Here is a 24838-nt window from a genome sequence, read left to right as displayed (position 1 = left end):
TGAGACACTGAAAGATGTCCTGGTTTATGGACCATTCGCTTGACGTCACTAGGCCAAGCTGAGCTGATCCGCTAGGATGTTCAATTGACCTCGGATGTGGACTGCCGACAACTGAGACAGATTCTCCTCTACCCAGGAAAATATCAGGTTGGTCACCTGCAGAAGAGATGGGGATCTGGTTCCCCCTTGCTTGTTGATGTATTGCACAGCTGTCAGGTTGTCCATTCTTATTCTCACAGCTTGTCCCTGCAGGTGAGGTGCAAATGTCAGAAGTGCACGGCCAACCAAGTGAAATACCTGGTTCCAACCTGAAAAACTCTCTGCTGGCTACAAAAAGTGTTTACAAGCTGTGATACTTGCCAAAGGGGGCACTACTAGGTACTAACCATGCAGGGTGCCTAAACTTTTGCATTGAGCCATTTTCAATTTTTGTTATTTGAAAATGTAAAATTTGAAAATAAATGTGTGATCTTTAATCTTATGCATTGTGAAGATCATTTTATCCTCAACTTGCTTAACTGTTCACAGTAACAGTAATAGTCAATAACAGTCATTTTGACCAGGGGTGGCCAAACTTTTGCATGCCACTGTATATTATTTCCATAACACCGAGAAGAATCTCCTCTTTCATGACGCAAAAAGCAATTATGTACATGTTATAATGTAGAGATAGAACTGTTTGAAGTGACCCCCCCCCCCCTCATTTTCTCTACACAGTCCCATACTCCATACACAATTATATTCATCAAGAGGCAGAAACAGTTCTCAATAACAAAGCAAGGGGAATAGTGAAAAAATACAGGATTTCACAGAAAGGAGACAAGATGTATTAATAAAGTATATTAGAAAATGTATTAATGACACAAATACTGCCAGAAAATCAAAAGTTGTCTGAAAATTTAGTTACGCTTTAAGACCTGCAGTGCAAATTGATCAGCAATTTGTAGGAATGTCATCCACAATACCAAATATCAATTTGTGCCAACAAAAACTTGTTTCGATTTTCTTTAACTTTTCTTGAATATCTATTTGTGCGGTTTCCTTTCAGGTCCGCAACTTTGAACACTCCCATTATGGGAGGGGCTAAATGTCGGCCTCATTTTGATTGGTTTAAACTTTCTGTTGTTTCTACAGTTCTAAAGTTCAAAGGTCTTAAGTAGAGATGAGCGAGTAGTATTTGTTCGAATATCGAATCCTATTATAGTCTATGGGAAAAAACGGGAATGTTGTTCCGGTTTCCATGGAAACCAAAGTTCGACACCTTGGATCCTCCAAGGTTTTTGCATTGAATTCAATGGAAATTTCCCACGTGGTATTCGACCGATACGAGTATTCGATCAAATAGTAGTATTCGAATACTACTCGCTCATCTCTAGTCTTAAACTCTTTTTTGATGAATTATAGGCTTCTTTGGAATTTTGAAAAAGTTTATTTAAAATAGTAAAAAAGTATTTAGCAGGGATAAAACAATTTATACAATTCTTGTCTTATAGTGTCACCATAGATTTTGTTTTTTCATGGAGGTGTATTCTTCTCTGTTTAAATGAATTACAACTATGAAATAGTTAATTATCAGCTTGTTCTAATTTGATAGCTGTGTGTCTTGCTATAAATAGAAGATAGCACACCCTAAGGAGTAACTGAGCTTGAAAAAGTGCGATAGAGCACGAAACAGCTGTCGCTCAACCTCGACTGTGCCTCCTCCCGCATCTATGTTATTTTAACCTGGACTGTTAAGAATAAAGATTGCATTTTACGCATCTGGGTGAGTGCCAAGTATTTTTCTATTCACCTACGAAACTTGCTTGGATTACTTCCCGTGTCTCCACAGCATAACGGGGCTTCATTTATTTAGTTTTACCTGATGAAGAAATTTATGTCCAGGAATGAGGATATTATGTACAGGGACAAAAAGGTCTGAACCATAGATTGGTCCCTAGGCTGCAGAATAAGGAAGTCTCTGTGGACTTCCAGCTATACACCTAGTGATGCTTTCATCTAGGAACTTCTGCACCATCATGACTTGCTGTTTCTTACAGGTGTAATGGTGACCTTGGGGAGGGGGGGAGCGTCATCTGATGTACAAAAGATCCATTTGTGACAGATAAGTGATGGAATAGAAAAAAAACATCACCAATTTGCAGCATCTTTTCCAACATTCCCCAGTCGAGCTGTCTGGAAGAATTGGTGGCTCAGATTCTGTGATTATATGGTAAGGACAGCACAAGAGATTTTCTCTTGAGCCACAAAGCACACGTCATCTCTAGAAGACAAACAAATAAAACAAGTGTTTCCATAATAGTCTTTAATTTAGTAAGATGGATACTTCGTCTTCATAGGAGTGTCTCACTGGTGCTACAGAAAGCAGGTGACTTCCTGTAAGACTCTCCTCACTCAGATGTACAGATTCAGATGTTGTGCTGTGATCTGCAGTAAAGGGACAAAAATAATCAAGATGCACTTTTTGTTACACGTGAGAATAAAGACCTTCTATCTAGTGCAATGTCTGGGTTATGGCAGCTCACAAATAGAAAGTGAAGGTACAGTTATCAGAAGACACAAGGCTGAACTATAAAGCAAAGACTGCTGAAAAGGTGGACGCTTTTAATGTGCCACAACAGTATATAGGCACTGTAATGTCAACTCACTTGTGCTTACACAAAAAACATTGAAAACAGTGATAGAAGGATTATTACCATCAAACAGAACAACAAGAGTCAAAAAGCACTGGAAATGTCCATACCTAAAGGGAGGTAGATGTTCTCAAATATTATATCAAGTCACTTATGCGGTACTTCAACATACAAAGTGACCAAAATCACAATGATGCCCATATTGGGTAGAAATCCATCAGTATGAATGATTAGGTGGACAAACATGTCAATAGGCCACAAGCTAGTATATGCCTAGATATTAACAAGTAAGCTGTCACCACATTAACAAAAAGCTCAAAGTACAATGCGTGACAACAATAGAAAATGAATACATGCACAATGCAGGTCATAGCGACATAAATAGGTTGCACAATAGCAAACTATCCTAAACATAAATGACCAAGTGGACAATAAAGTTAGGGGTACCCTATAAATAGAGGTTAGCCCTGTTGAGCAAAGTACCAATATAGATAAAGAGCAAGTTTAAGACATATGACAGAAATTGTGGAAAAAATTCAGTGCCTATACTAACAGAAGGTAACTGAGCAACTCGTACCCATAGTAAAATGTATTCCAGACAACAAGTCCAGCCAGACCCGTCCCCTACGCGCGTTTCAGCGAATGTGCCTTCTTCTTCACCCCCAAAAGAAGGTACATTCGCTGAAACACGTGTAGGGGAGGGGTCTGCCTGTACTTGTTGTCCGGAATACACTTTACTATGGGTATGTGTTGCTCAGTTACCTTTATGTATGGACATTTCCAGTGCTTTTTGACCCTTGTTGTTCTGTCTGATTGTAATAATGCTTCTATCACTGTTTTTAATATTTTTTCAATAAAAGGTAATTTTTATTCATTGTTATATTGAGTATTCCTCCTTTCCTTTTTTCCGTTTTGCACACTTGTGCTTATGCAAAAACCATCAAAAACGTATAGCTCTTTACTTAACATTGTGGTTTTTTTCCTCCAACTTGCTCACCACTTTCTGTTGCGAAGTCTGTCTCTAGCAGCAGAGACACTAAGCGTAATTACAGAAAATGAAGGTGGGCCTTTGCATCATAGTCACAAACATTACTCTCCTCTTCGGTGTGGTGCGAGCCCTTCTTCTTCATACTTCTGCACAGTATTACCTCTAATATGAGTCCTTTACTGCCCCCTTATTCAAAGCCAGCTACAGTATACTAGCTTAAAACATAACTATCCTGTGTGTCCTACACATGCAGGTCACATTATACTGGTATTATTATTACCATCATCTACAGCATTGTGGTTAGGGACTGACACAATGCAGAAAATCTATGAACACAGTTTTGCTGCATTGCCTAACAGTCCACACATGTGAGAGAATGTCAGAACACTATGCAGAGATTGTCTGCCATATGTACTTCCACACTGCATGTATAGGACACACAGGATAGTTGTGGCTATAGACAAAGCCACAATACTGTAGGTTTAGAAAAGGGTTAATGTTATAGGCAGTATTGTACTTCCCATTAGCCTGCACATAATGGATAATCCAAAACAATGTCTCAGCACCTACACTGATGCCAGACTTCTCACCCTAAGGATATACTCTCTCAGAAATAGAGAGGACAGCTAGGAGAAGTGGAACAAGCAAATAAATGACAAAGTAGTATAGAAGAACCAAGTCCATACATTTTTAAAGATCTGAGCAGAGTGACAGATAAGTTTCAAAACAGAACAACATGACTAGTAAAAGGCCAATAGAAGACATAAGCGACTCACCTGCCCTTTTTACTGAGTGATGCTTTTTAACATGGGCATTTCGGCTTCCGCTTTGAGAGAAGGTTTTGCCGCACACTGGACACTGATGTGACTTCACACCTACGAAGTTGCATCAAGTGTCAGTTATAAATAAAGGATCCTGCTATACAGACACCAGTCACCCACTTACCTGAATGAACTACCAGATGTTTCCTAAGACTTGAATATTCTGCAAAGCTGCGGCCACATCCCTCTTCCTCACACAGAAAGGGTTTCTCTCCTGCCAGAAGCAAAGTCATAAGTCATGTGCCAAACACAGCAGGACGTATACAGAGAAGGACTAGAGCTCACCTGTATGGACACGAAGATGGTTCTTCAAGTTCCCAGCTGTAGTAAACTGCTTCTCACAGCCAGGCTCAGGGCACAGGAATGGGCGCTCTCCATTATGAGTGCGCATGTGAACCTTCAACCTTTGGAGAACATAAAAGCTTTTCCCACAACCTTCTGCTGTACATGTGTAGGAGCGCTCATTTCTGGAAGACATATGTATAGTTACATTTCACTTTTCATAACTTTTCTGTCTTACACTTATTTGGTAACAAAAAGAAAGAATCCTCTGTCATATTCATCAGTAACCAATAAGTCGGCCACAGATGAAAGTATGCTGGCTTTGTGACATTACCAGTGCCACTAGAGTCCATCTTACAAGCAGTTCCATGTATATCAGTGGTCCAGGACCCTGATTATAGATTCAACATGTATATTCTGGTTAGGCAAACAAAATAAAAAACCCTCACTGGACAATTCTTTGCCTTTTTTTATACTACTAAAACCAAATACAATAATCAACAACAATGCCTACAGTGCCATTTTGTATTGCCGATGGTGGGTACTCACATGTGAGTTTTCAGATGATATCTTAGGTGTGTTGGACGCATAAAGGATCGCTCACAGCCATGGAAGGAGCAGTGGAGGAGTTTCTCTGGGAGGGCGGCTCTGGCCTCACAGGAGCTGTTCAGCGTTCCATCACCTGAAAACAATGCACAACAATCTGAAAAACCTTTCCATTCTCATACTAAAGGGTACATTAAATTGCAGCCTTTTCCCAGACCCAATAGAGGCGAGAGCTGATGACCAGCCAGACATGTCATTTATTAGAATCCTGACATAGGTTGTTCTGACAAGTCCGCTGAACCTCTGCACCAGTAACAAAACAGGTGTACAATGCCAAGTATAGGGAATGACTTTATATGCATGCAAAGATACTGTTGAAAACACTTACCACTGCTGATGGACTTGGCATGTTTTGCCAGCTGAGCCCGTGTGGCAGCAATGAGACTGTCATGAGCCAGTTCCTGAACCCGCAGAAACCATGGTGTACTACTATCTGTGCAATCATTGTGTAGAAAGTCATTCCCAGAATCCTCAGCTTCATCCTGAACAAAGACCATGTGCTCAGATGGTGAACCTAGTCCTGTAAAGTAAGTTTCATATAAGCCAGCAGTTTTGGAATATGTTGTGTTACTGAGTGATCTAGTCCAGCATGTATTAGTAAGAAGATGAGCAGGACAGTTAGAGGAAGGGCGCAGAGGAACATTGATGGCAAGGGTCATAAAATTATAAAACTTTGGTTTGACCACATGGACAGTGTTACTCTGTGTGGGAGTCACCCAAGAACGAATGTGTTACCATTTTCTCTCTTATCCTATGGAAGCCGCAGGATTGAAGATTGTAAGTTATTTTTTCTGTTATTTTTCTCCCATTTATTTTGGAACTGTTTAGCTTGTATGTATTTTTTATGCAGCATCAGCACCAAGCCATTATACAGTGTACAGAGCATTGTGTACCGTATAGTGCGGGGACTGTCCGCCCCATTGATGTGATAATTATGGCCTATCCTTGAGATAGGCCATAAATTTAAAAAATCATGCACAACCCCTTCAACCAGTTGCAGTTACCCCCAAATAACATGCTATGATGGTATGACACTTAGGAATGAGAATCTGTAAATCATTATAAGAGTTAGAAATAAATTCCCAAAACTGTGACGAGAAGAATGATCAGCAGAGTTATTACCTGATCTGGCCAGGTTGAGAAGGATGAATGATGAGTTGTCATTGGTAGGTAGGTCTTGTAACAGGGATGAAGGCTCGGAGGGGGACAGAAGGGCGGTTTCACTCTTATGATCTCTGGAATCTGTGCTGGGATCTAGCTGGAGGCTATTCAGCAATACTGGGTCTGGTGCCTTAGGTGACACTCGATCTTGCGTCGGATCATCTAACAGAAAGGCCATTAATGTTTCTGAGCATTAACACTATGGATCCCAGTAATGTTATAAAGAACACTAAATGCTCATACACTACAGCCTGCACAGCCCAAATTGTGCTCATGACATCCAAACAACACACAATGGGGGATATTTATGAAGACTGGCTCCACTGTTGCCCATGCACCTGTGCTGGAATAGGGATTTCAGTAAGCTGCTGTAAATGAGCTTAAATGTAGCAAAACTTCCACGCCACTTTCATTTATATGAATAAGTCGTAGAAGGTACAGAACTGGCAGATGAAACAATTAGTGTCACAACTGACATTTAAAAGTCACAGACCACATCTTTGCATTATTTTATTTTAAATGCCAGATATGTGACATAGAAAAACATAAATATGCCCCAATGAGAACTAGATGCCAATGCCCAAGAAGAAGCAGCAGAAAAGCAAACCGGTTTTGGGTTTACTTCTTTAAATATACTTTTATTACATCGCACACCAACACAAGTAAAGGTTTTCCATGCATGTTGTATAAAGGTTCAGTGTCGGAACAGTATTCAATGCTGCAATGTTTGGTGCTGAAGTTGGGCCAAAGGTGGAAAATGTGGTGGACATTCATACACTGCTTCCCCAATTGTCAGGGCGCCCTGGCTTCTCTTATGCCTAAGGTTTTTTACCCGAAACTTTGCAGCATTAAATACTATTCTAGCACTGAAACTATATACAACATGCATGGAATACCTTTACCTATGTGTGGTGTGTGATTTAATAAAAGTATATTTAAAGAAGCAAACCCATAACTTTACAAAAATTGGAATTTTGGTAGAAAAATTTTTTTGGAATCACCATATTCTGACACATTTTGCAGTGTACAGAGCTGTGTCAGGTGTCTTTTATTGCACAACAATAGGTGGTTTTTATTGATACCATGTTGGGGAATGTAGGAGGTTTTGATCACTTTTTGTAAAAAAAAATTTAGGAAGGCAAAAATCTGAGATTCCACCATTCTGATTTTTCCCTTGCTACAGCGTTTACTGTATGGGACAAATGTTTTTATATTTTAATAGTTTGGGCATTTTCGGACTTATGAATGCCTAATGTGTTTAAGTTTACTTTTATTTGTTTATATTTATATGTGAATTAAACTTTTAGTTTTGTTTGGGTTTTTTTAAACTTTTTCTTTTTTATCCCCCCGTAGGAGACTTGAACATGTGATCTTCAGATCACCTGTGCCATAGACTACTATACTGACATTCGGAGTTACCGAACAGTATAGGAAAAGTGAAAGTAACCACTAAAATGTTGCATTTGACTACAGCTATGATTACAGTTCTCTCTGATCACAGGCAATGCTGCCGTATGCCTGCTGTATGAAACAGCACAAAATTGGCAGTTAGTGCGGCCGCTCTGCTTCAGTGCTTGCACCAAGGATAGTCATGTGCACCAGGTGCACATAGAGGGTCAATTGATGTAAAGTGTTGGACTTGTTGGAGATGGTGAAAGGTCCTCTTTAAGCCATGCCCTTTTCTCTGAGTGTCTACACATATAATCTGGCCCACTGTGTCTTCACCTTGTTATGCTGTAATTTAGTAATAATAGCAGAGATTCATTTGAGCTGGGATACCCAACTGTGACTGGATAGACTAACTTTAAAAAACAAAAAACTCCACAAAAACTTTGGACACAAACAGCAATGGTTTTGCCGGTATACATTCTAATATCAGTGTTTTGTTGCTCTGCTTTTCTTCTACACTGTCATCTGTACATCTATATTTCTGACCTTTTTACTATATTCTAGTTAGATATACATATGTGTATGAGGCATTAATTCCCTTGGCCCTTATTATCTGATGTGGTGAAAGTCAAGAAGACATAAGTAACTCACCTGCCCTTTTTACTGAGTGATGCTTTTTAACATGGGCATTTCGGCTTCCGCTTTGAGAGAAGGTTTTGCCGCACACTGGACACTGATGTGACTTCACACCTACGAAGTTGCATCAAGTGTCAGTTATAAATAAAGGATCCTGCTATACAGACACCAGTCACCCACTTACCTGAATGAACTACCAGATGTTTCCTAAGACTTGAATATTCTGCAAAGCTGCGGCCACATCCCTCTTCCTCACACAGAAAGGGTTTCTCTCCTGCCAGAAGCAAAGTCATAAGTCACGTCCCAAACACAGCAGGACGTATACAGAGAAGGACTAGAGCTCACCAGTATGGACACGTAGATGGTTCTTCAAATTCCCAGCTGTAGTAAACTGCTTCTCACAGCCAGGCTCAGGGCACAGGAATGGGCGCTCTCCATTATGAGTGCGCATGTGAACCTTCAACCTTTGGAGAACATAAAAGCTTTTCCCACAACCTTCTGCTGTACATGTGTAGGAGCGCTCATTTCTGGAAGACATATTTATAGTTACATTTCTCTTTTCATAACTTTTCTGTCTTACACTTATTTAGTAACAAAAAGAAAGAATCCTCTGTCATATTCATCAGTAACCAATAAGTCGGCCTCAGATGATGGTATGCGGGCTGAGCAAGATTAAAGAGGACCTTTCACCACATTTGGGCACATGCAGTGTTATATACTGCTGGAAAGCTGACAGTGCGCTGAATTCAGCGCACTGTCGGCTTTCCCGATCTGTGCCCGCTGTAAAGAGCTTACGGTGCCGGTACCGTAGTGCTCTATGGTCAGAAGGGCGTTTCTGACCATTAGCCAGAGACGTCCTTCTGCCTCGCGGCGCCTATCGCGCTGTGCTATGTGAGCGGGGAGGAACGCCCCCTCCCTCTGCTCACACAGCTCGTCCATAGACGAGCATTATCAGGAGAGGGAGGGGGCGTTCCTCTCCGCTCCACAGCACAGCGCGATAGGCGCCGCGAGGCAGAAGGACGTCTCTGGCTAATGGTCAGAAATGCCCTTCTGACCATAGAGCACTACGGTACCGACACCGTAAGCTCTTTACAGCGGGCACAGATCGGGAAAGCCGACAGTGCGCTGAATTCAGCGCACTGTCAGCTTTCCAGCAGTATATAACACTGCATGTGCCCAAAAGTGGTGAAAGGTCCTCTTTAACAAAAAACAAGCGACATCACATGGCCATTAGGCCCCATTCCCATGGAGTAACGCACCACTCATTTAGACACGTAAACGTGTCAGAGCGAGGCGCTTAAAAACAGATCCCATTGACTTCAATGGGTGTCGGCTTACGCGCGCAACACATTGAAAACAATGGGCGGCTTTATAACCCATTGATTTCAATGTGTAGCACGCGTAAGCCGGCACCCATTGAAGTCAATGGGATCTATTTTGAAGCGCCTGGCTCTGACACGTGTTTACGTGTCTAAATGAGTGGCGTGTTACTCCGTGGGAACGGGGCCTTAAGCTATAGTCACACAACTATAAGGCTGCATGCACATCTGTTAGACTTTGCTTGTGCCAGATAGAGATGTGGGGCCTTCAACTGCAGATTACAGCTGACACACGGATTGTCTGGGCTCAGCAACTGAGCTGGTGCCATCATCATGCCATAATAGTTCAGCAGATCATCTTAACCACTACCCATCCCTGATATAATAGGACATTATAGAGCAGGAAGTGGTTAAGTCAAAGTCCATCTAAGCTATAGTGCCTAATCTAATCTTAAATATATTGTTTCTGAAACTAATCCACTATCTGGATCCAAGCGGTATATCAGACATCAGTGCGTATAATATGTCATAATATGGTGCATTAGATATGTTAAAATGTCTGCATTCAGATATTTTCTGTGCCAATTTCTTAATAAAAAAAAAAAAAAAAAAAAACTATCAAGGATATAAATATGCAAACAAATGTTAAATCTTCATGCAGTCGACCTTAAATCCTCTTAATTTTCCAATGTCTGAATGGGCCCTTATAGTTCTAGGGGCCCATCCAGACATTGGAAAATGAAGAGGAATTAAGGTGGACTTCATTCTCTGACTCTTCTTCATTTTCTGTCCCCTTGGCTTTTACTTGATCAGTGTCTTGTGCCTTGGGATCTGTGGCTTATCAGCATGAAGATCATGTGAACAGATCCTAAGCGTTTTTTTGACAATCCAAAAAGTTTGGAGCTATGCCAAACGCCATTACAATAATCAATTACACTGGGGCCTATAGTGTCATTTTGTAGTGCTGATGGTGGGTACTCACATGTGTGTTTTAAGATGATATCTCAGGTGTGTTGGACGCACAAAGGATCGCCCACAGCCATGAAAGGAGCAACGGAGGAGTTTCTCTGGGAGGGCGGCCCTGGCCTCACAGGAGCTGTTCAGTGTTGCATCAGCTAAAAGTAATACAGAATCTGATAAACTGTTCCATTCTGACATCAAGAAAACTAAAAATAAGAACTGCTGGTAAGAGCTGCTGACCAGTCAGACATGTGTCATTTATTAACCACCAACCAGTGGGCATCAGATTCCTGATACTGTTTCCCTGTTCTGTCAAGTCTGCTGAGCATCTGTACTAATAACAAAAGAGGTGTACAGTGCCAAGTATAAGGAACACCTTCAATGGCAGGCAGGGATTCGGTTGGTAATACTTACCACTGCTGATGGACTTAGCATGTTTTGCCAGCTGAGCCCGTGTGGCAGCAATAAGACTGTCATGAGCCAATTCCTGAACCCGCAGAAACCATGGTGTACTGCTATCTGTACAATCATTGTGTAGAAAGTCATTCCCAGAATCCTCAGCTTCATCTTGAACAAAGACCATGTGCTCAGATGGTGAACCTAGTCCTGTAAAGTAAAAGTTTCAAGCAAGTCAGCAGTGCTGCAATACATCAATCCTTCAATACATCAATGGAATGCATTAGTATGAAGAGGAGCAGGATGTTGAGAAGGACGAAGACAAACATGGATTGCAAGGGGATGAAGTTATCAGAAGTGACAGAAATGGGAGAGTGATAACAATAACAAGTGTTCAACGTCAATGATCCAGACCCATCGTGTGGATGTAAAAAACCTGTTCCTCCAAGAAATAGAAATTGTCTTTTTTCCCAAATCTCTCCGGGCGGCTCAAACTCATTTTACCACCTCAGTCCTATGTTAATGCTGCCAAAATAGTCTATGAACAACTAATCCCTCTCCATGGAAATAACTGTACACAGGCCACATCTGTAACAAAAAACACTGGGTTCCATGACGTGGGGCCTCAGCCCTAAAATGGGTTACAAGACGAATGAGCTGTGCCTCTGGGCAAGAACCCGCAGGCAGATCTCACTCATCTGGGGTGCAACTATCTGCATTTGCAGAGATATATGAGAGCTTAGATTGCTTTTCACAGAATAAATTCTAACCCACCCACGAAAATTGAGTATTTTAGCTGGAGTCATAGTTATTATTTTGATGGGTTTTTTTTTTAATTGAAAACTTTCAATAAAAAAGTAGCACATTTCTAAAAATAATACCTTAGCTTCAGATGCAAAGGGGCCTTTCTTGCTATTTTGGCTTCTAGGAAATCATTGGTTTGTAATTTAGGAGATGGATCTTATCTGTACAATTACGGTCTTTCATATATTCAAAGTTTCTTTATGGTCCTAATTATATTTATTCTTTTCAGCGATTGTCATTTCCCTCACGCTGCATAGAGATGCAGAACATTGTATAAGAAGGGTTTACGCTGCTAATTTATTGTACCGCCAATAAATAATGGTGCTACCATAGGCAAAGAGATGGAAGTCAGCAGTGCAAGACATGAATCATTACCTGATCTGGCCAGGTTGAGAAGGATGAATGATGAGTTGTCATTGGTAGGTAGGTCTTGTAACAGGGATGAAGGCTCGGAGGGGGACAGAAGGCCGGTTTCACTCTTATGATCTCTGGAATCTGTGCTCGAATCTAGCTGGAGGCTGTTCAATAACTCTGTTTCGGGTGCCTTAGGTGACACTCGATCTTCTGTAGGAGCATCTAACAGAAATGCCATTAATATTTCCAAGAATTAACACTATGGATCCTATGGATAATGTTATAAAGAACACTAGATGCTTATACATTACATCCTGCACAGCCCAAATTGAGCTCATGACATCCTTACATCACAGCACACTATGGGGGCTATTTATTAAGACTAGCTTCACGGTTGCCCATACACCTATGCTAGAATCAGGATTTCAGTAAAATGGCGTGAATGAGCTTAAACAGAAAGGACATTAACATTTATGAGCTTTCCCACTATGAAGCCCTCTACTGTAAGAGAAGGCGATCTCTACTGTAGTCTACTGTAGTCTACTGTACAGTAGTCCCAACAATGAGATCTCTACTATAAGAGCAGTCACACTATGGAGCTCTCTACTGTAAGAGCAGTCACACTATGGAGCTCTCTACTGTAAGAGCAGTCACACTATGGAGCTCTCTACTGTAAGAGCAGTCACACTATGGACCAGTCTACTATAAGAGCAGTCACACTATGGAGCTCTCTACTGTAAGAGCAGTCACATTATGGAGCTCTCTACTGTAAGAGCAGTCACACTATGGAGCTCTCTACTGTAAGAGCAGTCACACTATGGAGTTCTCTACTGTAAGAGCAGTCACATTATGGAGCTCTCTACTGTAAGAGCAGTCACACTATGGAGCTCTCTACTGTAAGAGCAGTCACACTATGGAGTTCTCTACTGTAAGAGCAGTCACACTATGGAGCTCTCTACTGTAAGAGCAGTCACACTATGGAGCTCTACTGTAAGAGCAGTCACACTATGGAGCTCTCTACTGTAAGAGCAGTCACACTATGGAGCTCTCTACTGTAAGAGCAGTCACACTATGGAGCTCTCTACTGTAAGAACAGTCACACTATGGAGCTCTCTACTGTAAGAGCAGTCACACTATGGAGCTCTCTTCTGTAAGAGCAGTCACACTATGGAACTCTCTGCTGTAAAAGCAGTCACACTATGGAGCTCTCTGCTGTAAGAGCAGTCACACTATGGAGCTCTCTACTGTAAGAGCAGTCACACTATGGAACTCTCTGCTGTAAGAGCAGTCACACTATGGAACTCTCTGCTGTAAGAGCAGTCACACTATGGAACTCTCTGCTGTAAGAGCAGTCACACTATGGAGCTCTCTACTGTAAGAGCAGTCACACTGTGGAGCTTTCTACTGTAAGAGCAGTCACACTATGGAGCTCTCTACTGTAAGAGCAGTCACACTATGGAGCTCTCTACTGTAAGAACAGTCACACTATGGAGCTCTCTACTGTAAGAGCAGACACACTATGGAGCTCTCTGCTGTAAGAGCAGTCACACTATGGAGCTCTCTACTGTAAGAGCAATCACACTGTGGAGCTCTCTACTATAAGAGCAGTCATACTATGGAGCTCTCTACTGTAAGAGCAGTCACACTATGGAGCTCTCTACTGTAAGAGCAGACACACTATGGAGTTCCCTACTGTAAGAACAGTCACACTATGGAGCTCTCTACTGTAAGAGCAATCACACTATGGAGCTCTCTACTGTAAGAGCAATCACACTATGGAGCTCTCTGCTGTAAGAGCAGTCACACTATGGAGTTCTCTACTGTAAGAGCAGTCACACTATGGAGTTCTCTACTGTAAGAGCAGTCACACTATGGAGTTCTCTACTGTAAGAGCAGTCACACTATGGAGTTCTCTACTGTAAGAGCAGTCACACTATGGAGTTCTCTACTGTAAGAGCAGTCACACTGTGGAGCTCTCTACTGTAAGAGCAGACACACTATGGAGTTCCCTACTGTAAGAGAAATCACACTATGGAGCTCTCTACTGTAAGAGCAATCACACTATGGAGCGCTACTGTAAGAGCAATCACACTATGGAGTTCTCTACTGTAAGAGCAGTCACATTGTGGAGCTCTCTACTGTAAGAGCAGTCATACTATGGAGCTCTCTACTGTAAGAGCAGTCACACTGTGGAGCTCTCTACTGTAAGAGCAGTCATACTATGGAGCTCTCTACTGTAAGAGCAGTCACACTATGGAGCTCTCTACTGTAAGAGCAGACACACTATGGAGTTCCCTACTGTAAGAGAAGTCACACTATGGAGCTCTCTACTGTAAGAGCAATCACACTATGGAGCTCTCTACTGTAAGAGCAATCACACTATGGAGCTCTCTACTGAAAGAGCAATCACACTATGGAGCTCTACTGTAAGAGCAATCACACTATGGAGTTCTCTACTGTAAGAGCAGTCACACTATGGAGCTCTCTTCTGTAAGAGCAGTCACACTATGGAGCTCTCTTCTGTAAGAGCAGTCACACTATGGAGCTCTCTACTGTAAGAGCAGTCACACTATGGAGTTCTCTACTGTAAGAGCAATCACACTATGGAGTTCTCTACTGTAAGACCATTCACACTATGGAGCTCTCTACTGTAAGAGCAGTCACACTATAGAGCTCTCTACTGTAAGAGCAGTCACACTATGGAGTTCTCTACTGTAAGAGCAGTCACACTATGGAGTTCTCTACTGTAAGAGCAGTCACACTATGGAGTTCTCTACTGTAAGAGCAGTCACACTATGGAGCTCTCTTCTGTAAGAGCAGTCACACTATGGACCAGTCTACTGTAAGACCATTCACACTATGGAACTCTCTACTGTAAGAGCAGTCACACTATGGAGCTCTCTTCTGTAAGAGCAGTCACACTATGGAGCTCTCTACTGTAAGTGTAGTCACACTATGGAGCTCTCTACTGTAAGAGCAGTCACACTATGGAGCTCTCTACTATAAGACCATTCACACTATGGAGCTCTCTTTTGTAAGAGCAGTCACACTATGGAGATTTCTACTGTAAGAGCAGTCACACTATGGAGTTCTCTACTGTAAGACCATTTACACTATGGAGCTCTCTACTGTAAGAGCAGTCACACTATGGAGTTCTCTACTGTAAGAGCAGTCACACTATGGAGCTCTCCACTGTAAGAGCAGTCACACTATGGAGCTCTACTGTAAGAGCAGTCACACTATGGAGCTCTCTACTGTAAGAGCAGTCACACTATGGAGCTCTCTACTGTAAGAGCAGTCACACTATAGAGCTCTCTACTGTAAGAGCAGTCACACTATGGACCAGTCTACTATAAGAGCAGTCACACTATGGAGCTCTCTACTGTAAGAGCAGTCACACTATGGAGCTCTCTACTGTAAGAGCAGTCACACTATGGAGCTCTCTACTGTAAGAGCAGTCACACTATGGAGCTCTCTACTGTAAGAGCAGTCACACTATGGAGCTCTCTACTGTAAGAGCAGTCACACTATGGAGCTCTACTGTAAGAGCAGTCACACTATGGAACTCTCTACTGTAAAAGCAGTCACACTATGGAGCTCTCTGCTGTAAGAGCAGTCACACTATGGAACTCTCTACTGTAAGAGCAGTCACACTATGGAACTCTCTGCTGTAAGAGCAGTCACACTATGGAACTCTCTGCTGTAAGAGCAGTCACACTATGGAACTCTCTGCTGTAAGAGCAGTCACACTATGGAGCTCTCTACTGTAAGAGCAGTCACACTATGGAGCTCTCTACTGTAAGAACAGTCACACTATGGAGCTCTCTACTGTAAGAGCAGACACACTATGGAGCTCTCTGCTGTAAGAGCAGTCACACTATGGAGCTCTCTACTGTAAGAGCAATCACACTGTGGAGCTCTCTACTATAAGAGCAGTCATACTATGGAGCTCTCTACTGTAAGAGCAGTCACACTATGGAGCTCTCTACTGTAAGAGCAGTCACACTATGGAGCTCTCTACTGTAAGAGCAGTCACACTATGGAGCTCTCTACTGTAAGAGCAGTCACACTATGGAGCTCTCTACTGTAAGAGCAGTCACACTATGGAGCTCTACTGTAAGAGCAGTCACACTATGGAACTCTCTACTGTAAAAGCAGTCACACTATGGAGCTCTCTGCTGTAAGAGCAGTCACACTATGGAACTCTCTGCTGTAAGAGCAGTCACACTATGGAACTCTCTGCTGTAAGAGCAGTCACACTATGGAACTCTCTGCTGTAAGAGCAGTCACACTATGGAGCTCTCTACTGTAAGAGCAGTCACACTGTGGAGCTTTCTACTGTAAGAGCAGTCACACTATGGAGCTCTCTACTGTAAGAGCAGTCACACTATGGAGCTCTCTACTGTAAGAACAGTCACACTATGGAGCTCTCTACTGTAAGAGCAGACACACTATGGAGCTCTCTGCTGTAAGAGCAGTCACACTATGGAGCTCTCTACTGTAAGAGCAATCACACTGTGGAGCTCTCTACTATAAGAGCAGTCATACTATGGAGCTCTCTACTGTAAGAGCAGTCACACTATGGAGCTCTCTACTGTAAGAGCAGACACACTATGGAGTTCCCTACTGTAAGAACAGTCACACTATGGAGCTCTCTACTGTAAGAGCAGTCACACTATAGAGCTCTCTACTGTAAGAGCAGTCACACTATGGAGTTCTCTACTGTAAGAGCAGTCACACTATGGAGTTCTCTACTGTAAGAGCAGTCACACTATGGAGTTCTCTACTGTAAGAGCAGTCACACTATGGAGCTCTCTTCTGTAAGAGCAGTCACACTATGGACCAGTCTACTGTAAGACCATTCACACTATGGAACTCTCTACTGTAAGAGCAGTCACACTATGGAGCTCTCTTCTGTAAGAGCAGTCACACTATGGAGCTCTCTACTGTAAGTGTAGTCACACTATGGAGCTCTCTACTGTAAGAGCAGTCACACTATGGAGCTCTCTACTATAAGACCATTCACACTATGGAGCTCTCTTTTGTAAGAGCAGTCACACTATGGAGATTTCTACTGTAAGAGCAGTCACACTATGGAGTTCTCTACTGTAAGACCATTTACACTATGGAGCTCTCTACTGTAAGAGCAGTCACACTATGGAGTTCTCTACTGTAAGAGCAGTCACACTATGGAGCTCTCCACTGTAAGAGCAGTCACACTATGGAGCTCTACTGTAAGAGCAGTCACACTATGGAGCTCTCTACTGTAAGAGCAGTCACACTATGGAGCTCTCTACTGTAAGAGCAGTCACACTATAGAGCTCTCTACTGTAAGAGCAGTCACACTATGGACCAGTCTACTATAAGAGCAGTCACACTATGGAGCTCTCTACTGTAAGAGCAGTCACACTATGGAGCTCTCTACTGTAAGAGCAGTCACACTATGGAGCTCTCTACTGTAAGAGCAGTCACACTATGGAGCTCTCTACTGTAAGAGCAGTCACACTATGGAGCTCTCTACTGTAAGAGCAGTCACACTATGGAGCTCTACTGTAAGAGCAGTCACACTATGGAACTCTCTACTGTAAAAGCAGTCACACTATGGAGCTCTCTGCTGTAAGAGCAGTCACACTATGGAACTCTCTACTGTAAGAGCAGTCACACTATGGAACTCTCTGCTGTAAGAGCAGTCACACTATGGAACTCTCTGCTGTAAGAGCAGTCACACTATGGAACTCTCTGCTGTAAGAGCAGTCACACTATGGAGCTCTCTACTGTAAGAGCAGTCACACTATGGAGCTCTCTACTGTAAGAACAGTCACACTATGGAGCTCTCTACTGTAAGAGCAGACACACTATGGAGCTCTCTGCTGTAAGAGCAGTCACACTATGGAGCTCTCTACTGTAAGAGCAATCACACTGTGGAGCTCTCTACTATAAGAGCAGTCATACTATGGAGCTCTCTACTGTAAGAGCAGTCACACTATGGAGCTCTCTACTGTAAGAGCAGTCACACTATGGAGCTCTCTACTGTAAGAGCAGTCACACTATGGAGCTCTCTACTGTAAGAGCAGTCACACTATGGAGCTCTCTACTGTAAGAGCAGTCACACTATGGAGCTCTACTGTAAGAGCAGTCACACTATGGAACTCTCTACTGTAAAAGCAGTCACACTATGGAGCTCTCTGCTGTAAGAGCAGTCACACTATGGAACTCTCTGCTGTAAGAGCAGTCACACTATGGAACTCTCTGCTGTAAGAGCAGTCACACTATGGAACTCTCTGCTGTAAGAGCAGTCACACTATGGAGCTCTCTACTGTAAGAGCAGTCACACTGTGGAGCTTTCTACTGTAAGAGCAGTCACACTATGGAGCTCTCTACTGTAAGAGCAGTCACACTATGGAGCTCTCTACTGTAAGAACAGTCACACTATGGAGCTCTCTACTGTAAGAGCAGACACACTATGGAGCTCTCTGCTGTAAGAGCAGTCACACTATGGAGCTCTCTACTGTAAGAGCAATCACACTGTGGAGCTCTCTACTATAAGAGCAGTCATACTATGGAGCTCTCTACTGTAAGAGCAGTCACACTATGGAGCTCTCTACTGTAAGAGCAGACACACTATGGAGTTCCCTACTGTAAGAACAGTCACACTATGGAGCTCTCTACTGTAAGAGCAATCACACTATGGAGCTCTCTACTGTAAGAGCAATCACACTATGGAGCTCTCTGCTGTAAGAGCAGTCACACTATGGAGTTCTCTACTGTAAGAGCAGTCACACTATGGAGTTCTCTACTGTAAGAGCAGTCACACTATGGAGTTCTCTACTGTAAGAGCAGTCACACTATGGAGTTCTCTACTGTAAGAGCAGTCACACTATGGAGTTCTCTACTGTAAGAGCAGTCACACTGTGGAGCTCTCTACTGTAAGAGCAGACACACTATGGAGTTCTCTACTGTAAGAGCAATCACACTATGGAGCGCTACTGTAAGAGCAATCACACTATGGACTTCTCTACTGTAAGAGCAGTCACATTGTGGAGCTCTCTACTGTAAGAGCAGTCATACTATGGAGCTCTCTACTGTAAGAGCAGTCACACTGTGGAGCTCTCTACTGTAAGAGCAGTCATACTATGGAGCTCTCTACTGTAAGAGCAGTCACACTATGGAGCTCTCTACTGTAAGAGCAGACACACTATGGAGTTCCCTACTGTAAGAGAAGTCACACTATGGAGCTCTCTACTGTAAGAGCAATCACACTATGGAGCTCTCTACTGTAAGAGCAATCACACTATGGAGCTCTCTACTGTAAGAGCAATCACACTATGGAGCTCTACTGTAAGAGCAATCACACTATGGAGTTCTCTACTGTAAGAGCAGTCACACTATGGAGCTCTCTTCTGTAAGAGCAGTCACACTATGGAGCTCTCTGCTGTAAGAGCAGTCACACTATGGAGCTCTCTACTGTAAGAGCAGTCACACTATGGAGTTCTCTACTGTAAGAGCAATCACACTATGGAGTTCTCTACTGTAAGACCATTCACACTATGGAGCTCTCTACTGTAAGAGCAGTCACACTATAGAGCTCTCTACTGTAAGAGCAGTCACACTATGGAGTTCTCTACTGTAAGAGCAGTCACACTATGGAGTTCTCTACTGTAAGAGCAGTCACACTATGGAGTTCTCTACTGTAAGAGCAGTCACACTATGGAGTTCTCTACTGTAAGAGCAGTCACACTATGGAGCTCTCTACTGTAAGACCATTCACACTATGGAACTCTCTACTGTAAGAGCAGTCACACTATGGAGCTCTCTTCTGTAAGAGCAGTCACACTATGGAGCTCTCTACTATAAGACCATTCACACTATGGAGCTCTCTTTTGTAAGAGCAGTCACACTATGGAGATTTCTACTGTAAGAGCAGTCACACTATGGAGTTCTCTACTGTAAGACCATTTACACTATGGAGCTCTCTACTGTAAGAGCAGTCACACAATGGAGCAGTCTACTGTACAAGCAGTCAAACTAATGTGTGAGCAGTGAAATTATCTAATCCTATACTGTTCAGTACCTTATGGCAGTAATACAGGGACTATTACCTGGTAGCAATAAAGAGGCACATTCAGATGTCTCAGGCAGTAAAGACAGACACGTCAAATCCTTTGTTTCAACCCCTACTAGTCCATCTCCAAGAGGAATAGAAGCATTCTGGACAAACTCCACCAGTAGCTGGAAGATAAAAACAAAACAAGGAAGGAACTGCAGACCTGCCTGGAACACCAGCCCCTGCTGGAAGGGAGACACTTACCTCTGGTTTAGACTGCAGCTCATCTGATAACATTGAGACTGCTTCAAAAAAAAAAATCACAAGTTGAGAGACACCTGAAAAACAGTTACAAAAGATCACGGTGCAGCTAAAAACTCATGTAGGAGGTAGAGCATGGCCTCTATGTGCGGTCATAGAGGTTGTGTCTAATGTTATAATTATTATTCTGTCTCATAGGGGATACTGTCTGCTGAGTTGTTGTTATCCAATCCTCTCTTATGATACTGTCTGCTTAGCTATGTATTTAAACCTTGAAGCTGGAGTCATAGTCTAACTATTACTGTATCTGAGTATCATATGATATACTGTATGCTCAGTCGCTGTATCTAAGCCTATCATGCAGAGTCCTATCTGATGAGCTGAAACACCATCTGCTGAGCATCAAACAGCACCATGTGTGACAGATACACTGTAGCTGAGCCTACCATGTGTGATATGGTCTGCTGAAACATTGTAGCTAAGCCTACTATGTGTGATACAATCTACAGAGCTCCAGTACACAAGCCTACCATGTGTGATACTGTATGATGAGCTCCTGTACATAAGTCTACTATGTGTGATACAATCTACAGAGCTCCAGTACACAAGCCTACCATGTGTGATACTGTATGATGAGCTCCTGTACATAAGCCTAACACGTGTGATACATGTACTGAACTCCTGTACATAAGCCTACCATGTGTGATACTGTATGATGAGCTACTGTACATAAGCCTAACACGTGTGATACATGTACTGAACTCCTGTACATAAGCCTACCATGTGTGATACTGTATGATGAGCTACTGTACATAAGCCTACCATGTGTGATACATCTGCTGAGCTCCTGTACATAAGCCTACCATGTGTGATACATCTACTGAGCTCCTGTACATAAGCCTACCATGTGTGATACTCTGCTGAGCTCCTGTACATAAGCCTACCATCTGTGATACTGTATGATGAGCTCCTGTACATAAGCCTACCATGTGTAATACTGTATGATGAGCTCCTGTCCATAAGCCTACCATGTGTGATACTGTATGAGCTCCTGTACATAAGCCTACCATGTGTGATACATCTGCTGAGCTCCTGTACATAAGCCTACCATGTGTGATACATCTGCTGAGCTGCTGTACATAAGCCTACCATGTGTGATACTCTGCTGAGCTCCTGTACATAAGCCTACCATGTGCGATACTGTATGATGAGCTCCTGTACATAAGCCTACCATGTGTGATACATCTGCTGAGCTCCTGTACATAAGCCTACCATGTGTGATACATCTGCTGAGCTCCTGTATATAAGCCTACCATGTGTGATACATCTGCTGATCTCCTGTACATAATCCTACCATGTGTGATACTGTATGATGAGCTCCTGTACATAAGCCTACCATGTGTGATACTGTATGATGAGCTCCTGTACATAAACCTACCATGTGTGATACATCTGAGCTCCTATACATAAGCCTACCATGTGTGATACATCTGCTGAGCTGCTGTACATAAACCTACCATGTGTGATACATCTGCTGAGCTCCTGTGCATAAGCCTACCATGTGTGATACTGTATGATGAGCTCCTGTACATAAGCCTACCATGTGTGATACTGTATGATGAGCTCCTGTACATAAGCCTACCATGTGTGATACTGTATGATGAGCTCCTGTACATAAGCCTACCATGTGTGATACTGTATGATGAACTCCTGTACATAAGCCTACCATGTGTGATGCTGTATGATGAGCTCCTGTACATAAGCCTACCATGTGCGATACTGTATGATGAGCTCCTGTACATAAGCCTACCATGTGTGATACATCTGCTGAGCTCCTGTACATAAGCCTACCATGTGTGATACTGTATGATGAGCTCCTGTACATAAGCCTACCATGTGTGATACTGTATGATGAGCTCCTGTACATAAGCCTACCATGTGTGATACTGTATGATGAGATCCTGTACATAAGCCTACCATGTGTGATGCTGTATGATGAGCTCCTGTACATAAGCCTACCATGTGTGATACATCTGATGAGCTCCTGTACATAAGCCTACCATGTGTGATACTGTATGATGAGCTCCTGTACATAAGCCTACCATGTGTGATACTGTATGATGAGCTCCTGTACATAAGCCTACCATGTGTGATACATCTGAGCTCCTGTACATAAGCCTACCATGTGTGATACAGCTGCTGAGCTCTTGTACATAAGCCTACCATGTGTGATACTGTATGATGAGCTCCTGTACATAAGCCTACCATGTGTGATACATCTGCTGAGCTCCTGAACATAAGCCTACCATGTGTGATACTGTATGATGAGCTCCTGTACATAAGCCTACCATGTGTGATACATCTGCTGAGCTCCTGAACATAAGCCTACCATGTGTGATACTGTATGATGAGCTCCTGTACATAAGCCTACCATGTGTGATACATCTGCTGAGCTCCTGAACATAAGCCTACCATGTGTGATACTGTATAATGAGCTCCTGTACATAAGCCTACCATGTGTGATACTGTATGATGAGCTCCTGTACATAAGCCTACCATGTGTGATACATCTGCTGAGCTCCTGAACATAAGCCTACCATGTGTGATACATCTGCTGAGCTCCTGAACATAAGCCTACCATGTGTGATGCTGTATGATGAGCTCTTGTACATAAGCCTACCATGTGTGATACATCTGATGAGCTCCTGTTCATAAGCCTACCATGTGTGATACTGTATGATGAGCTCCTGTACATAAACCTACCATGTGTGATACATCTGAGCTCCTGTACATAAGCCTACCATGTGTGATACAGCTGCTGAGCTCTTGTACATAAGCCTACCATGTGTGATACTGTATGATGAGCTCCTGTACATAAGCCTACCATGTGTGATACATCTGCTGAGCTCCTGAACATAAGCCTACCATGTGTGATACTGTATGATGAGCTCCTGTACATAAGCCTACCATGTGTGATACATCTGCTGAGCTCCTGAACATAAGCCTACCATGTGTGATACTGTATGATGAGCTCCTGTACATAAGCCTACCATGTGTGATACTGTATGATGAGCTCCTGTACATAAGCCTACCATGTGTGATACATCTGCTGAGCTCCTGAACATAAGCCTACCATGTGTGATACATCTGCTGAGCTCCTGAACATAAGCCTACCATGTGTGATACTGTATGATGAGCTCCTGTACATAAACCTACCATGTGTGATACATCTGAGCTCCTGTACATAAGCCTACCATGTGTGATACTGTATGAGCTCCTGTACATAAGCCTACCATGTGTGATACTGTATGAGCTCCTGAACATAAGCCTACCATGTGTGATACTGTATGATGAGCTCCTGTACATAAGCCTACCATGTGTGATACATCTGATGAGCTCCTGTACATAAGCCTACCATGTGTGATACATCTGAGCTCCTGTACATAAGCCTACCATGTGTGATACTGTATGAGCTCCTGTACATAAGCCTACCATGTGTGATACTGTATGATGAGCTCCTGTACATAAGCCTACCATGTGTGATACATCTGATGAGCTCCTGTACATAAGCCTACCATGTGTGATACATCTGAGCTCCTGTACATAAGCCTACCATGTGTGATACTGTATGAGCTCCTGTACATAAGCCTACCATGTGTGATACTGTATGATGAGCTCCTGTACATAAGCCTACCATGTGTGATACTGTACGATGAGCTCCTGTACATAAGCCTACCATGTGTGATACTCTGATGAGCTGCGATACGTAAACATTGCACATGCACTATTTGCAGGGCTCCCTGTATCTAAGCCTCTCATTCAGGACACTGTGGCTGGTGTATCCAAGCCTACATCTCATGTAGCAGCCATTTCAGTGCCAGTGATCGATAAACAACCTCTGAAAATGTCAGCGACCAACATTCCACCCCCGACAGCAGTAACTACGAGGAGAATCTTCCCACAGATACACTTTCCTGGCCATGGCAGGTCACCACATAGGAAACACTGGTGTGTAACCGGCGCGGAGCCATGACCATGTCTGTCCCACCTCCTCAGCTACTGTGCGCTACGGGGGACGTACAACTTCAGCGGCCTCCGGAGTTGCCGGTCCGTGCTCTCTCCTCCCAGGGGCTCCCCCTCCCACTTTTCAGACTCTGTACGGAGAACACAAGCCCCACTTCCGG

General features: G+C 43.0%; 1 protein-coding gene across 6 annotated transcripts; it reads right to left on the bottom strand.

Annotated features, from left to right (window-relative positions):
• Nucleotides 1–895: 895 nt before the first annotated feature.
• ZNF410 (zinc finger protein 410) lies at nucleotides 896–24838 on the bottom strand. 6 transcript variants are annotated; one of them, XM_075282263.1, is made up of 16 exons: nucleotides 24703–24838; nucleotides 20658–20698; nucleotides 20449–20578; nucleotides 12371–12571; nucleotides 11210–11401; nucleotides 10818–10950; nucleotides 8862–9043; nucleotides 8701–8790; nucleotides 8532–8630; nucleotides 6453–6653; nucleotides 5659–5850; nucleotides 5274–5406; nucleotides 4728–4909; nucleotides 4567–4656; nucleotides 4398–4496; nucleotides 896–2427 (listed from the first exon to the last, which is right to left on the bottom strand). In XM_075282263.1, the coding sequence occupies exons 2-16, from the start codon at nucleotides 20688–20690 to the stop codon at nucleotides 2306–2308; spliced, it is 2079 nt and encodes a 692-aa protein (XP_075138364.1). In that variant the 5' UTR covers nucleotides 20691–20698; nucleotides 24703–24838; the 3' UTR covers nucleotides 896–2305. The 6 variants fall into 6 exon arrangements, with proteins under 6 accessions (XP_075138364.1, XP_075138368.1, XP_075138367.1 ...); XM_075282267.1 differs by having other exon boundaries at nucleotides 20658–20695; XM_075282266.1 differs by having other exon boundaries at nucleotides 24736–24822.

Source organism: Leptodactylus fuscus, chromosome 7, assembly GCF_031893055.1.
Source record: "Leptodactylus fuscus isolate aLepFus1 chromosome 7, aLepFus1.hap2, whole genome shotgun sequence".
NCBI classification, from domain to species: Eukaryota; Metazoa; Chordata; class Amphibia; order Anura; family Leptodactylidae; genus Leptodactylus; species Leptodactylus fuscus.
Note: the sequence above shows the minus strand (reverse complement) of the source record. Positions and strands in the feature narration are given on the sequence as shown.